This window comes from Salmo trutta, chromosome 16, assembly GCF_901001165.1.
Source record: "Salmo trutta chromosome 16, fSalTru1.1, whole genome shotgun sequence".
Classification (NCBI taxonomy): Eukaryota; Metazoa; Chordata; class Actinopteri; order Salmoniformes; family Salmonidae; genus Salmo; species Salmo trutta.
This window is the reverse complement of record NC_042972.1, coordinates 19438368-19451756: the sequence shown is the minus strand read 5'-3', so window position 1 is coordinate 19451756 and position 13389 is coordinate 19438368. Positions and strand designations below refer to the sequence as shown.

General features: G+C 47.2%; 1 protein-coding gene across 4 annotated transcripts in view; it reads left to right on the top strand.

Annotated features, from left to right (window-relative positions):
* The window catches only part of LOC115150237 (protein bicaudal D homolog 2-like), a 41380-nt gene that overhangs the window by 21900 nt on the left and 6091 nt on the right, over positions 1–13389 (top strand). For all 4 annotated transcript variants that reach the window (XM_029693324.1, XM_029693325.1, XM_029693322.1 and 1 more), the window contains exons 2-7: positions 2772–2984; positions 7841–7993; positions 8318–8776; positions 9425–10447; positions 10693–10844; positions 12413–12659. In XM_029693324.1, the coding sequence (XP_029549184.1) occupies positions 2772–2984; positions 7841–7993; positions 8318–8776; positions 9425–10447; positions 10693–10844; positions 12413–12659 (2247 nt within the window). The remainder of the gene's footprint in view (positions 1–2771; positions 2985–7840; positions 7994–8317; positions 8777–9424; positions 10448–10692; positions 10845–12412; positions 12660–13389) is intronic.

Below are 13389 nucleotides of genomic sequence, written 5' to 3'. Positions count from 1 at the left end.
TTTTTCATTTTTTGAAACAACTTATTTTTTTCATTTCACTTCACCAATTTGGACTGTTTTGTTTGTCCATTACATGACATCCAAATAAAAATCCATTTAAATTACAGGATGTAATGCAACAAAATAGGAGGGGGTGAATACTTTTGCAAGGCACTGTAGACAGGTCTGTGCCTTTCCAAATCATGTCCAATCAATTAAATTTACCACAGGTGGACTTCAATCAAGTTGTAGAAACATCTCAAGGATGATTAACGGAAACAGGATGCACCTGAGCTCATTTTCAAGTCTCGTATCAAAGGGTCTGAATACTTATGTAAATAAGGTATTTAAGTTATTTTTTGCAAAAAAATCTAAAAACCTGTTTTGGCATTATGGGGTATTGTGTGTAGATTGATGAGATGCATTTATGTTTTAATCTATTTTAGAATATGGCTGTAACATAACAAAATGTGGAAAAAGTCAAGGGTTCTGAATACTTTCCGAAGTCACTGTCACTAATCAGCACGTGAGTTTCAAGTTTGAGGAAGATAATTTTCACCATAGAATTACATGCGTAATCACATTTGTGGTCACTTTTCCCGCTAATGGAACATAGCCTTATAGCCTTCTGCCATGTGCGCATTTCTGCTCTTATAATGTGAAGAAAAGGCCTAATTGTTTATCAACATTTTAAGCTAAATGTTCTGATCTGTTGCATCAGCCATATTGTGTAAAAAAATATATTTTATTTATTTCTTGCACAGAGCTTTTGGTGTTAATGACATGCTATCTATCAAGAAGTTCGAAGATAGCTGTTGTTGATTGCAAGCACTGCATCCACATTATGGTACGATCAGTGGTGGAAAAAGTACCCAATTGTCATACTTGAGTACAAGTAAAGATAACTTAATAGAGAATTACTCAAGTAAAAGTGAAGTACCCCAGTAAAATAAAATGTGAGTAAAGGTCTAAAAGTATTTGGTTTTCAATATACTTAACTATCAAAAGTAAAAGTATAAATAATGTAATATTTCTTATACTAACCAAACCTGACAGCCCAAATTTTCTTTACTTTTTTTTTTTTACAGATAGCCAGGGGCACAACCCAACACAGACATCATTTACAAACAAGGCATATGTATTTAGTAAGTCCGCCAGACCAAGGCAATAGGGATGACCAGATATGTTTTCTTGATAAGTGTGTGAATTGGACCATTGTCCTTTCCTGCTAAGCATTCAAAATGTAACGAGTACTTTTGGGTGTCAGGGAAAATGTATGGAGTTAAAAGTATATTAAAAGTTGTCAAATATAAATAGTAAAGTACACATACCCCCCAAAAAATGTTTTCTAAAGTACTTTACACCACTGGTGGATAAGGAGGGATTGCTTTGGTAATGCTCTCCAGTCCAACCCCCTAGACTCTCCTAGGCGCCTCCTTCAGCCCTGGCCAGACAGAGAGGGAAGGTAGTGTGGGCTGTACTGTACTGTGTGGCCGCTGGCCAGAGAGCCACTGATATGTGCTATATCAGACCCAGGGTCACTACGGGTGCAGTGGCTAATAAGATGACCCAGATGGGCAGCTGCCAGAAAAGCAAAGCAGCAACTGGACTCCAGTCTCTTGAATCACCACCCAGTCATTCAGCCCTGCTGCTGTGTACTGTACTGTAGGTTAGACAAGTTGGCCACTACAGATTCTGCTCAGCTTATGAAGCAGCTGTCAGGTAGCAGTCTTTTGAACAGCCCTGCTCTAAGTGAATCATTCTGTAATTATGACTCCGTCCAGATCTCTTAGGTTCTGAGTGGGCTCCTCCTTTTTGGGAATTGAATATGTACACAGAATGGTGATGTAGTAGTGATGTATAAAACATGTAATAATACATGTCACCGTGTCAGAGAGAGAGAGATCTGGCTGAGTCAGTCGAAACAGAGCACCCACCAAAATATTTCCCTGCAAGGGGGGAGAGAGAGAAATATTTTGGTGGGTGCTCTCTTGTGACTGACAGCCATATCCAGCACTGCCTATCTGCCCCCCCAGGCCTCTATTAGTAATGGAACATTTGCCTTGTCAGAATGTAGCAATGCCTCAGTGCTCCAACTAGCAAACTTTTGTCATTGTGTTAGCGACTGACATGCCGGTTTATTACAGGGTGCAGAGAATTAAAGGTTAGATGGACACAAGCGAGGCAGGAGAAGAACCCTGGGTTTTTGGACTGTTCTGCTCCAGAATCCTGTTACATCATCAGTTGGCACAGAATGTCCCTGGCAATGTCCCAAATGGCACCCTTTTCCCTATATAGAGCCCTATGGGCCCTGGTCAAAAGTAGTGCACTTTATAGGGAATAGGGTGCCATTTGGGACAAAGATCCTGTGATGCGGACTGAATGTTTTATAAGCCCAGGGTCCAACTGTCTGTGGGAATCTCACATTGATCTGTTCAAGCCATTTAAACTGTTTTGTTTACCCTCACTGGTTAATGACATCTGGTTTATCATGCTAAATGTCTGTCTCAATCCTACATGTATCATATGTAGTATTTATTATTATGACTTATATGACTATACTGTCTATTATGGTATTATGACTATCAACCTGTCATGATGCTCACAACTGGTCATGCTCACAAGTCCTTTTCCCCCAATGTTGTACTCATATCACTGTTCAATCCTGGTACTAATCCATGTCTGGGTATGCTTCTCCTCTCTTCTCCCCAGGCGTTCAGCCAGGCCTACTCCCCACATGGGAAGGTGTTCAGTCCTGGTACTAATGTATGTGTCTCCCTTCCTCTCCCCAGGCATTCGGCCAGGCCTACTCAACCCATAGGAAGGTGGCTGCAGATGGGGAGAGCAGGGAGGAGTCACTAATGCTGGAGTCGGCCAGTAAGGAGGCCCACTACCAGCAGATGGTCCTGGAGCTGCAGAACGAGCTGCGGTTGGCCAGGACTGCCCTCACCAGCAACCAATCAGAGAACGAGCGCCTGGCCTCCGTTGCCCTGGAGATGAGAGAGGTGAGCTGGAGGGTGGAGGACCTGCCCAAAACACAAACATGGTCAATGTGGAGAGGTCAAATCTCAATGTGCAAAGACTTGTGTATCTCACCAATCTGACGAAGAGGACCAAACCGCTCAGTCAGTAATGATGAAGTAAAACAGGGACAATGGGACAGAGAGAGAGTGTCAGAGCTAATGGGATAGTAGAACAGAGAGAGAGCGAGTCAGAGCTAATGGGATAGTAGGACAGAGCGAGAGCGAGTCAGAGCTAATGGGATAGTAGAACAGAGAGAGAGCGAGGCAGAGCTAATGGGATAGTGGGACAGAGCGAGAGCGAGAGCGAGTCAGAGCTAATGGGATAGTAGGACAGAGAGAAAGCAAGTCAGAGCTAATGGGATAGTAGGACAGAGAGAGAGCGAGTCAGAGCTAATGGGATAGTGGGACAGAGAGAGAGCGAGTCAGAGCTAATGGGATAGTAGAACAGAGAGAGAGCGAGGCAGAGCTAATGGGATAGTGGGACAGAGAGAGAGAGCGAGTCAGAGCTAATGGGAGAGTAGAACAGAGAGAGAGAGAGTGAGTCAGAGCTAATGGAATAGTGGGACAGAGAGAGGGTGTCAGAGCTAATGGGATAGTGGGACAGAGCGAGAGCGAGTCAGAGCTAATGGGATAGTGGGACAGAGAGAGAGCGAGTCAGAGCTAATGGGATAGTGGGACAGAGAGAGAGAGCGAGTCAGAGCTAATGGGAGAGTAGAACAGAGAGAGAGCGAGTCAGAGCTAATGGGGTAGGGGGACAGAGAGGGAGCAAGTCAGAGCTAATGGGATAGTGGGACAGAGAGAGAGAGAGTGAGTCAGAGCTAATGGAATAGTGGGACAGAGAGAGAGCGAGTCAGAGCTAATGGGATAGTAGAACAGAGAGAGAGCGAGTCAGAGCTAATGGGATAGTAGAACAGAGAGAGAGCGAGTCAGAGCTAATGGGGTAGGGGGACAGAGAGGGAGCAAGTCAGAGCTAATGGGATAGTGGGACAGAGAGAGAGAGAGTGAGTCAGAGCTAATGGAATAGTGGGACAGAGAGAGAGCGAGTCAGAGCTAATGGGATAGTAGAACAGAGAGAGAGCGAGTCAGAGCTAATGGGATAGTAGAACAGAGAGAGAGCGAGTCAGAGCTAATGGGATAGTGGGACAGAGAGAGAGCAAGTCAGAGCTAATGGGATAGTGGGACAGAGAGAGAGCGAGTCAGAGCTAATGGGATAGTAGAACAGAGAGAGAGCGAGTCAGAGCTAATGGGATAGTGGGACAGAGCGAGAGCGAGTCAGAGCTAATGGGATAGTAGGACAGAGAGAGAGCGAGTCAGAGCTAATGGGATAGTAGAACAGAGAGAGAGCGAGTCAGAGCTAATGGGATAGTAGAACAGAGAGAGAGCGATTCAGAGCTAATGGGATAGTAGAACAGAGAGAGAGCGAGTCAGAGCTAATGTGATAGTGGGACAGAGAGAGAGCAAGTCAGAGCTAATGGGATAGTGGAACAGAGAGAGAGAGAGAGTCAGAGCTAATGGGATAGTGGGACAGAGCGAGAGCGAGTCAGAGCTAATGGGATAGTGGGACAGAGAGAGAGCGAGTCAGAGCTAATGGGATAGTAGAACAGAGAGAGAGCGAGTCAGAGCTAATGTGATAGTGGGACAGAGAGAGAGCAAGTCAGAGCTAATGGGATAGTGGAACAGAGAGAGAGAGCGAGTCAGAGCTAATGGGATAGTGGGACAGAGCGAGAGCGAGTCAAAGCTAATGGGATAGTGGGACAGAGAGAGAGCGAGTCAGAGCTAATGGGATAGTGGGACAGAGCGAGAGCGAGTCAGAGCTAATGGGATAGTAGGACAGAGAGAGAGCGAGTCAGAGCTAATGGGATAGTAGAACAGAGAGAGAGCGAGTCAGAGCTAATGGGATAGTAGAACAGAGAGAGAGCGAGTCAGAGCTAATGGGATAGTAGAACAGAGAGAGAGCGAGTCAGAGCTAATGTGATAGTGGGACAGAGAGAGAGCAAGTCAGAGCTAATGGGATAGTGGAACAGAGAGAGAGAGAGAGTCAGAGCTAATGGGATAGTGGGACAGAGCGAGAGCGAGTCAGAGCTAATGGGATAGTGGGACAGAGAGAGAGCGAGTCAGAGCTAATGGGATAGTAGAACAGAGAGAGAGCGAGTCAGAGCTAATGTGATAGTGGGACAGAGAGAGAGCAAGTCAGAGCTAATGGGATAGTGGAACAGAGAGAGAGAGCGAGTCAGAGCTAATGGGATAGTGGGACAGAGCGAGAGCGAGTCAAAGCTAATGGGATAGTGGGACAGAGAGAGAGCGAGTCAGAGCTAATGGGATAGTGGGACAGAGAGAGAGAGCGAGTCAGAGCTAATGGGAGAGTAGAACAGAGAGAGAGCGAGTCAGAGCTAATGGGGTAGGGGGACAGAGAGGGAGCAAGTCAGAGCTAATGGGATAGTGGGACAGAGAGAGAGAGAGTGAGTCAGAGCTAATGGAATAGTGGGACAGAGAGAGCGAGTCAGAGCTAATGGAATAGTGGGACAGAGAGAGAGCAAGTCAGAGCTAATGGGATAGTGGGACAGAGAGAGAGCAAGTCAGAGCTAATGGGATAGTGGGACAGAGAGAGAGCGAGTCAGAGCTAATGGGATAGTAGAACAGAGAGAGAGCGAGTCAGAGCTAATGGGATAGTGGGACAGAGCGAGAGCGAGTCAGAGCTAATGGGATAGTAGGACAGAGAGAGAGCGAGTCAGAGCTAATGGGATAGTAGAACAGAGAGAGAGCGAGTCAGAGCTAATGGGATAGTAGAACAGAGAGAGAGCGAGTCAGAGCTAATGGGATAGTAGAACAGAGAGAGAGCGAGTCAGAGCTAATGTGATAGTAGAACAGAGAGAGAGCGAGTCAGAGCTAATGTGATAGTGGGACAGAGAGAGCAAGTCAGAGCTAATGGGATAGTGGGACAGAGAGAGAGCAAGTCAGAGCTAATGGGATAGTGGAACAGAGAGAGAGAGCGAGTCAGAGCTAATGGGATAGTGGAACAGAGAGAGAGAGCGAGTCAGAGCTAATGGGATAGTGGGACAGAGAGAGAGAGCGAGTCAGAGCTAATCGGAGAGTAGAACAGAGAGAGAGCGAGTCAGAGCTAATGGGATAGTGGGACAGAGAGAGAGCAAGTCAGAGCTAATGGAATAGTGGGACAGAGAGAGAGCGAGTCAGAGCTAATGGGATAATGGGATAGTGGGACAGAGAGAGAGAGAGCGAGTCAGAGCTAATGGGATAGTGGGACAGAGAGAGAGCGAGTCAGAGCTAATGGGATAATGGACAGAGAGAGAGCGAGTCAGAGCTAATGGGATAGTAGAACAGAGAGAGAGCGAGTCAGAGCTAATTGGATAGTAGGACAGAGAGAGAGCGAGTCAGAGCTAATGGGATAGTAGAACAGAGAGAGAGAGCGAGTCAGAGCTAATGGGATAGTGGGACAGAGCGAGAGCGAGTCAGAGCTAATGGGATAGTGGGACAGAGAGAGTGAGTCAGAGCTAATGGAATAGTGGGACAGAGAGAGAGAGCGAGTCAGAGCTAATGGGAGAGTAGAACAGAGAGAGAGCGAGTCAGAGCTAATGGGATAGTGGGACAGAGAGAGAGCAAGTCAGAGCTAATGGGATAGTGGGACAGAGAGAGAGAGAGAGAGTGAGTCAAAGCTAATGGGATAGTGGGACAGAGAGAGAGAGAGAGCGAGTCAGAGCTAATGGGATAGTGGGACAGAGAGAGAGAGAGCGAGTCAGAGCTAATGGGATAGTGGGACAGAGAGAGAGAGAGCGAGTCAGAGCTAATGGGATAGTGGGACAGAGAGAGAGAGAGCGAGTTAGAGCTAATGGGATAGTGGGACAGAGAGAGAGAGCGAGTCAGAGCTAATGGGATAGTGGGACAGAGAGAGAGCGAGTCAGAGCTAACGGGATAGTAGAACAGAGAGAGAGCGAGTCAGAGCTAATGGGATAGTGGGACAGAGAGAGAGAGCGAGTCAGAGCTAATGGGATGGTGGGACAGAGAGAGAGAGAGCGAGTCAGAGCTAATGGGATAGTGGGACAGAGAGAGAGAGAGCGAGTCAGAGCTAATGGGATAGTGGGACAGAGAGAGAGCGAGTCAGAGCTAATGGGATAGTGGGACAGAGAGAGAGAGAGCGAGTCAGAGCTAATGGGATAGTAGGACAGAGAGATAGTGAGTCAGAGCTAATGGGATAGTGGGACAGAGAGAGAACGAGTCAGAGCTAATGGGATAGTAGAACAGAGAGAGAGCGAGTCAGAGCTAATGGGATAGTGGGACAGAGAGCGAGTCAGAGCTAATGGGATATTGGGACAGAGGGGGAGCGAGTCAGAGCAAAGTGAGACTGGGATAGGTTTAAACTGGTATGGAGTCTATAAAGGTTATTTGATTGGTCAGCGGACACCAATTACACTGATGATGTAATAGTCGTTAGTGAGTGACACACTATTAGGCTCTCTCACTCTATAGCCTGGTTTGGTATCTGGATTTGGTTCCCCCCTGGTTAAAGTTGCCAAGCTGCCAAGATCTCATCCCAACACAGTTCCACTGACATACAGCCACATAAGATGCTGCTTTGACATTACAGTACAACCATTGGGTGCATTCTGGATCAAATCCACACGTCCTTGTATTGCACTCTCTGACATGACGTTTTCCTCTTTCACTTCTTCTCTCGCCCTTTTCTTCCCCTCTCTCCCCTCGTCTGTTGAACGTGCCATATCCATTCAAGACAAACTTGCTTATGAACAAACTTTGATGATATGCACACTTCCTTAAAGTAGCAGCCTACTTTCTGATATTTTTTCCTCTGTTGTGCTGTGTAGAGTTCTGAGCTGGTGGAGCTGCAGCGCAGCCAACTGCGTGATGACATCAGAGAGTATAAGGTGCGAGAGGCACGCCTGCTGCAGGACTATAGTGAGCTGGAGGACGAGAACATCTCCCTGCAGAAACAGGTGTCCCTGCTCCGACAGAGCCAGGTGAGAGGAAGGGCAAGGGACCAGGACTGGGGCAGGAAAGGGGAGGGGGAGGGAGGAGGGTCCACTGAGGCAGGAGAAGAAATGGGCACTGTTGGGTATGGAGGTGAGGGCAGGATGAGGGTTATTATGGGTAATGTGTAGAGGTAAAGGTTGTAGAGTGGCCAATACACTTTGGGTGGTAAAGTGACAGGACCAACGAATTAGGCCGTTGATACAAGGACCAACTGGAGGGGATGAGACAAAACAATGCTTTTGTAATGAGGAGTGGAAGGGATTCTCCATATTTACTTAGTGATTCCTCTGATGTGCTGTGGACTCTCTTAGGTGGAGTTGGAGGGTCTGAAGCATGAGATCTGTCGCCTGGAGGAGGACTCCCAGTGCCTCCACAGCCAGTTGGAGGAGGCCATGCGCCTACGGGAGATCGCCGAGCGCCAGCTGACCGAGGCTCTGGAGACCATTAAGACTGAGCGCGAGCAGAAGGCCGCCCTGCGTAAAGAACTGTCCCACTACATGACCATTGGGGACAACCTGTTACCGTACCACCACAGCCCCCTGAACATCTCCCTGGACGGCCTCAAGTTCAGCGAGGATCCCACTGCTGCCACCAACGAACCCAACAACGATGACTCGTTCCATGGCTATGAGAACGGCCTGGCTAAGATGGCTTCCGACTGCAACGAGGATAACAGAGCCAAGCTCCGGCCCGCCCCCAGCCTAGTGGATGACCTGCTGAGTGAACTCAACATCTCAGAGATCCAGAAACTCAAGCAGCAGCTAATGCAGGTATAGAGAACTCCGTTTACAGATGACACTTTTCAGATGACCACATAGTAGCAGCAGGCAAGGACTTTAAAAACGGTTAGCCTGTTTGCTTTATTCACAGTCAACTGTCAAGGTGTCAACTTCCCTGGTAAAGAAATAAAGTAATTCTTAGCGTTATCGATGTTACCAAGCTTTGTGTGTGTTGCCTGGAAAATAGATAGGCTTACATCCCTCCAGCTGTAAACAGTCCTTTGCCTTATGGTTGGAAGGTCCATTAAGCTTTGTGGAACACACTGGTCATCCATTTAGGGACATTGATCACTTATACTGACCTGAGCGGCCGAGTCAAAGACACATCAATAGAACCCTATGTGGGACTTGATGGGCTACATGGACTGATTAGGATACTTCTCTTATCCCGGTGAATAAATACTGTCTCACACTACAGTGTGAAAACCTAAATTCGTATGGCGTTTTGGGTTACACTTCATTCTAGAGCCAGCTATTTACCTGGTATTTACATAGAAATGGTATAATAAAATGGTAAATACACAGTAATTGCCTAATAATTTCTCAATCAATACTAATAAACTCCAAGCTGAAATAGGACTATGTTGCAGACATTCTCAGTGCTGTTGTGTGACTGTGTCCAATGTCTGTGTTGTCCAGGTTGAGCGGGAAAAGGTAGCGCTACTTTCCTCTCTGCAGGAGGCCCAGAAGCAGCTAGAGGTGGCCCACGGGACTCTGTCTGAGCAGCAGGAGATAGTAGGACGTCTCACCGAGAACCTCAGCGCCATGAGGAAACTCCAGGCCAGCAAGGAGCGCCATTCGGCCCTGGACAGCGAGAAGGAGCGTGACAGCCGTGACGATGGTGACGGGGACTACTACGAGCTGGACATCAACGGGCCTGAGATCCTGCAGTGTAAGTACACTGTGGCTGTGTCCGAGGCCGGGGAGCTCAGACAGGAGCTTAAGACTCTTAAAGCAGAGTACCAGTCATGTCGTAGCCAGTACGAGGAGGAGCGAGCCCGCCTGGAGAGCGACGTGGCAGGGCTGAGCGAGAAGCTAGCTTCCCTGGAGAAGAGCAGCCGGGTGGAGCGCGAGGAGATGGAGCGCCTGGAGAAGGACCTGCGGCGGGTGAGCGAGGCGGCGGGCGAGTCGCAGGGCAGTCTGAACGTGGCGCAGGACGAACTGGTGGTGTTCAGTGAGGAGCTGGCCAACCTCTACAACCATGTGTGCATGTGCAACAACGAGACGCCCAACCGGGTCATGCTCGACTACTACAAGGAGGGCAAGGCCAGCGTAGGTGGCGGGGGCGGCCGGGAGGGGAAAGGACGACGTCTGTCCCACGTTCTGCTCTCCAACGGGCTGGTCCCTGAAACTGACCCCAGTAAACCTGAAGCCAGTGACCCAGCCGCCGCAGCCCCAGTTTCAGCCCCAGAATCCCGCCCAGAGCCTATGAACATCTATAACCTGGTGGCCATCATCAGGGACCAGATCCGTCACCTGCAGCAGGCGGTGGACCGCACCACAGAGCTGTCCCGCCAGAGGATGGCCACCATGGAGCTGGGCACCGTGGCTGATAAGGACAGCGAGGCCTACATGGGGGAGATCCTTAAACTCAAGTCCCTCCTCAGCACCAAGAGGGAGCAGATCGCCACCCTGAGGACTGTGCTCAAAGCCAACAAACATGTGAGCAGGAGTTTGTGAGTGTGTGCATGCTTGGGTGTGTGTTGGTGTGTGCATGAGCAGTTGATACTGTTTAAAAGTGAAGGTGCTACTGTATGAAATTCACAGTAGTTGAGAGTATTTACTTTTTGTGTAGGAGTTCAGACAGAGTTAATATTAGCAAAAGGTCAAGATAACCCAGTGACCTGTGACCCCAGCCCTCCATTATAATAAAATTGACAAAGTATTTATTCTATTCTACTCTGTAGACGGCTGAGGTGGCACTGGCCAACCTGAAGAGTAAATACGACAACGAGAAGACCATGGTGAGGGATACCATGTTAAAGCTCCGCAACGAGCTGAAGGCCCTGAAAGAAGACGCTGCCACCTTTTCCTCACTACGGGCCATGTTCGCAACAAGGCAAGCCTTAGTCGATACACGCTAAGAGCAGTTATAAGTAGGCCTACTCAGTCTGCTCTTAATACACCAAGAAATAAGGCACCTTTGGCACCTTAATCTATACATTCTTAGAAAAAAAAGGTGCCATCTAGAACCTAAAAGGGTTATTCGTCTGTCCCCATAAGAAAATCTTTTAAATAACACTTTTTGGTTCTAGGTAGAACTTTTTTGAGTTCTGTGTAGAACCCTTTACACAGAGGGTTCTACATGGAACCCAAAAGAGTTATCCTATGGGGACAGCCGAATAACCCTTTTTGAACCCATTTTTCTAAGAGGGTAAATGTTATCCACACCCATCATATCCAACCAAGGGGTAGGTCTACAAAGGTTTATTGGAATTCAGTACATATAAATAGTTGAAATATGAATTGTTCATGTTATACTAAGGTCAAAATCATTAAAACACTAATTAAACCCTATATTATATTTTTATTAATCTTTTATAGTGGGCTTTTTATCCCATATTATCCATCTCCTCCCCCAGGAACTATTTAGAAAATCTAAGGGAATAAGTACAGAACAGATTGGTCCCTTTTAGCTAGATGTGAGAGACCAGTGAGCTTTTAGGTTGTTGAGGAGCTGTTTTTCTGCCAGAGTCTGCATATGTGTGTGTAGGAGAAACAGGGCATTGTGGGAGCTGTCTGATGTAATAGTGAAGTGACTCAGAGTCCGCTGGCAGGCTCCTCCTGACAGCATCTGGAAAATGCGGCTCTGAGTCTAAATGGAGAAAACATGCACCGACCGGCAGCAGCAGTAAAAGAAGATTTGTGCCACCTGGTGGAGAAAGTTCTACATTGATCTTTTGTGTTATTGAGTACATTTACATGCACACTAATAATTCGATATTTTACATTTACATTTTAGTCATTTATATTTAACTGATTATGGCAGTAGGCAGATTATGCATTAGTCATGTAAACACCTTACTCTGCTTATCTTAATAGGCGTAAGGTCAAAATAAAAGTAAGCATACGCCGCTTAAAATACCTGGTTTTCTGATCTTTTGAATTATTAGGACATGTAAAGATGCGCATGTGCTAGCACCAGCCACGCAAGCCCCCCTCTTTAGCGCGAGTAAAGTGTGTTTGAAACAACTGAATGTATGCGTTTTAGAAGTAGTTTTTACATACAAACTTTGTATGTCCAAACTCAGAATCAAATTTGTTTCCCGAAAATAATGTTCGCTGTGGTAGAACGTTTATTTTTATTGACGATTTTCTGCGTTTATCAGAGTGCCATCAGCTAGCCTGATTTCAGATGTGTCCATGTAAACAGGATTATTAGGAAAATCGTTTTTCTTGCAAAGCATGTAAACGTTTTACTCTAACTATTATATTAATCTGACTATCCAAAATAATCACATTATTGTGTGCATGTAACCACACTCAATGTTGGACTCATGCTACTCTCTCTCTTATCTCTTGCTTTCTTTCTCTCTCCCCCCCTCTCTCCATCTTCCCCTTTCTCTCTTTCCCCCCTCTTTCTCTCTCACTCCCTCTGTCCCCCCTCCCTCTCTCTCCATGTCTCAGGTGTGATGAGTACGTAACTCAGCTGGATGAGATGCAGAGACAGCTGGTTGCGGCGGAGGATGAGAAGAAGACCCTGAACTCCCTGCTCCGCATGGCCATCCAGCAGAAGCTGGCCCTCACCCAGCGTCTGGAGGACCTGGAGTTTGATCATGAGCAGGCGCGCCGTGGCGGGGTTACAGGAGCAGCGACGGGCAGTCGGGGCAAGACCTTGTCGGCGCGGGGCAAAGGGGCCTCGGCCAATCATCACGTAAGTCAGAGACGCTCCTGCAGGGTCCTCCCCGAGCCCCACGGCATCCTGGGAGGCCCCGTGGTCCTCTGCAGAGAGGAGTACAATATCTACTGTGACCTTTGAACGCTATAACCTCCATCATAACCTCTAACCTCTCATCACGCTTTGCACTGCTGAGCTTCACCGGCATGGTTCTGTCAAGGCTGTTGCTGTAACCATGACAATGGTGGCTAACGATGTAGCATGTATGCGTTATTACATGACTTTAGAGCAGGAGTGTACATGGCATAATCTGTATGACTATGTTATGTCATGATTATGACAATGTTATGTAGCTCTTATGTCAAGAGGGTTTGAGTAAAGTGTAAGAGAGTATAACCGTCAGTCAGACAGGCGGCAGCGTCGGCTGCAGACAAAGACAGACAGGCAGACAGACTTAATGCCTTTTCACTGCCAGAGGCTTCTACCCTGCTGCTTCTGTCTGGTCCAAAACCACTCAGGGATAACTAAAGAAGTGCAATTACATGTACTGTAGCTACTAAATAAAAATGGACTGTGAGTTTAGGCACTTTAGTGTTTTGCTTTGATATCATAAAGTGATAATGTGTGATGTGGTTTGTTTTCGTGGCACTTTATGTAATGGAGATTGTCGAATAAGGTTTGTTCTGAAGAGAAAACCAGAGCATTGCTACATTAGGCTTAGTTAAAGTTAGGAATAAGCATTTAAACATGGGTCCAGTTTTGTATA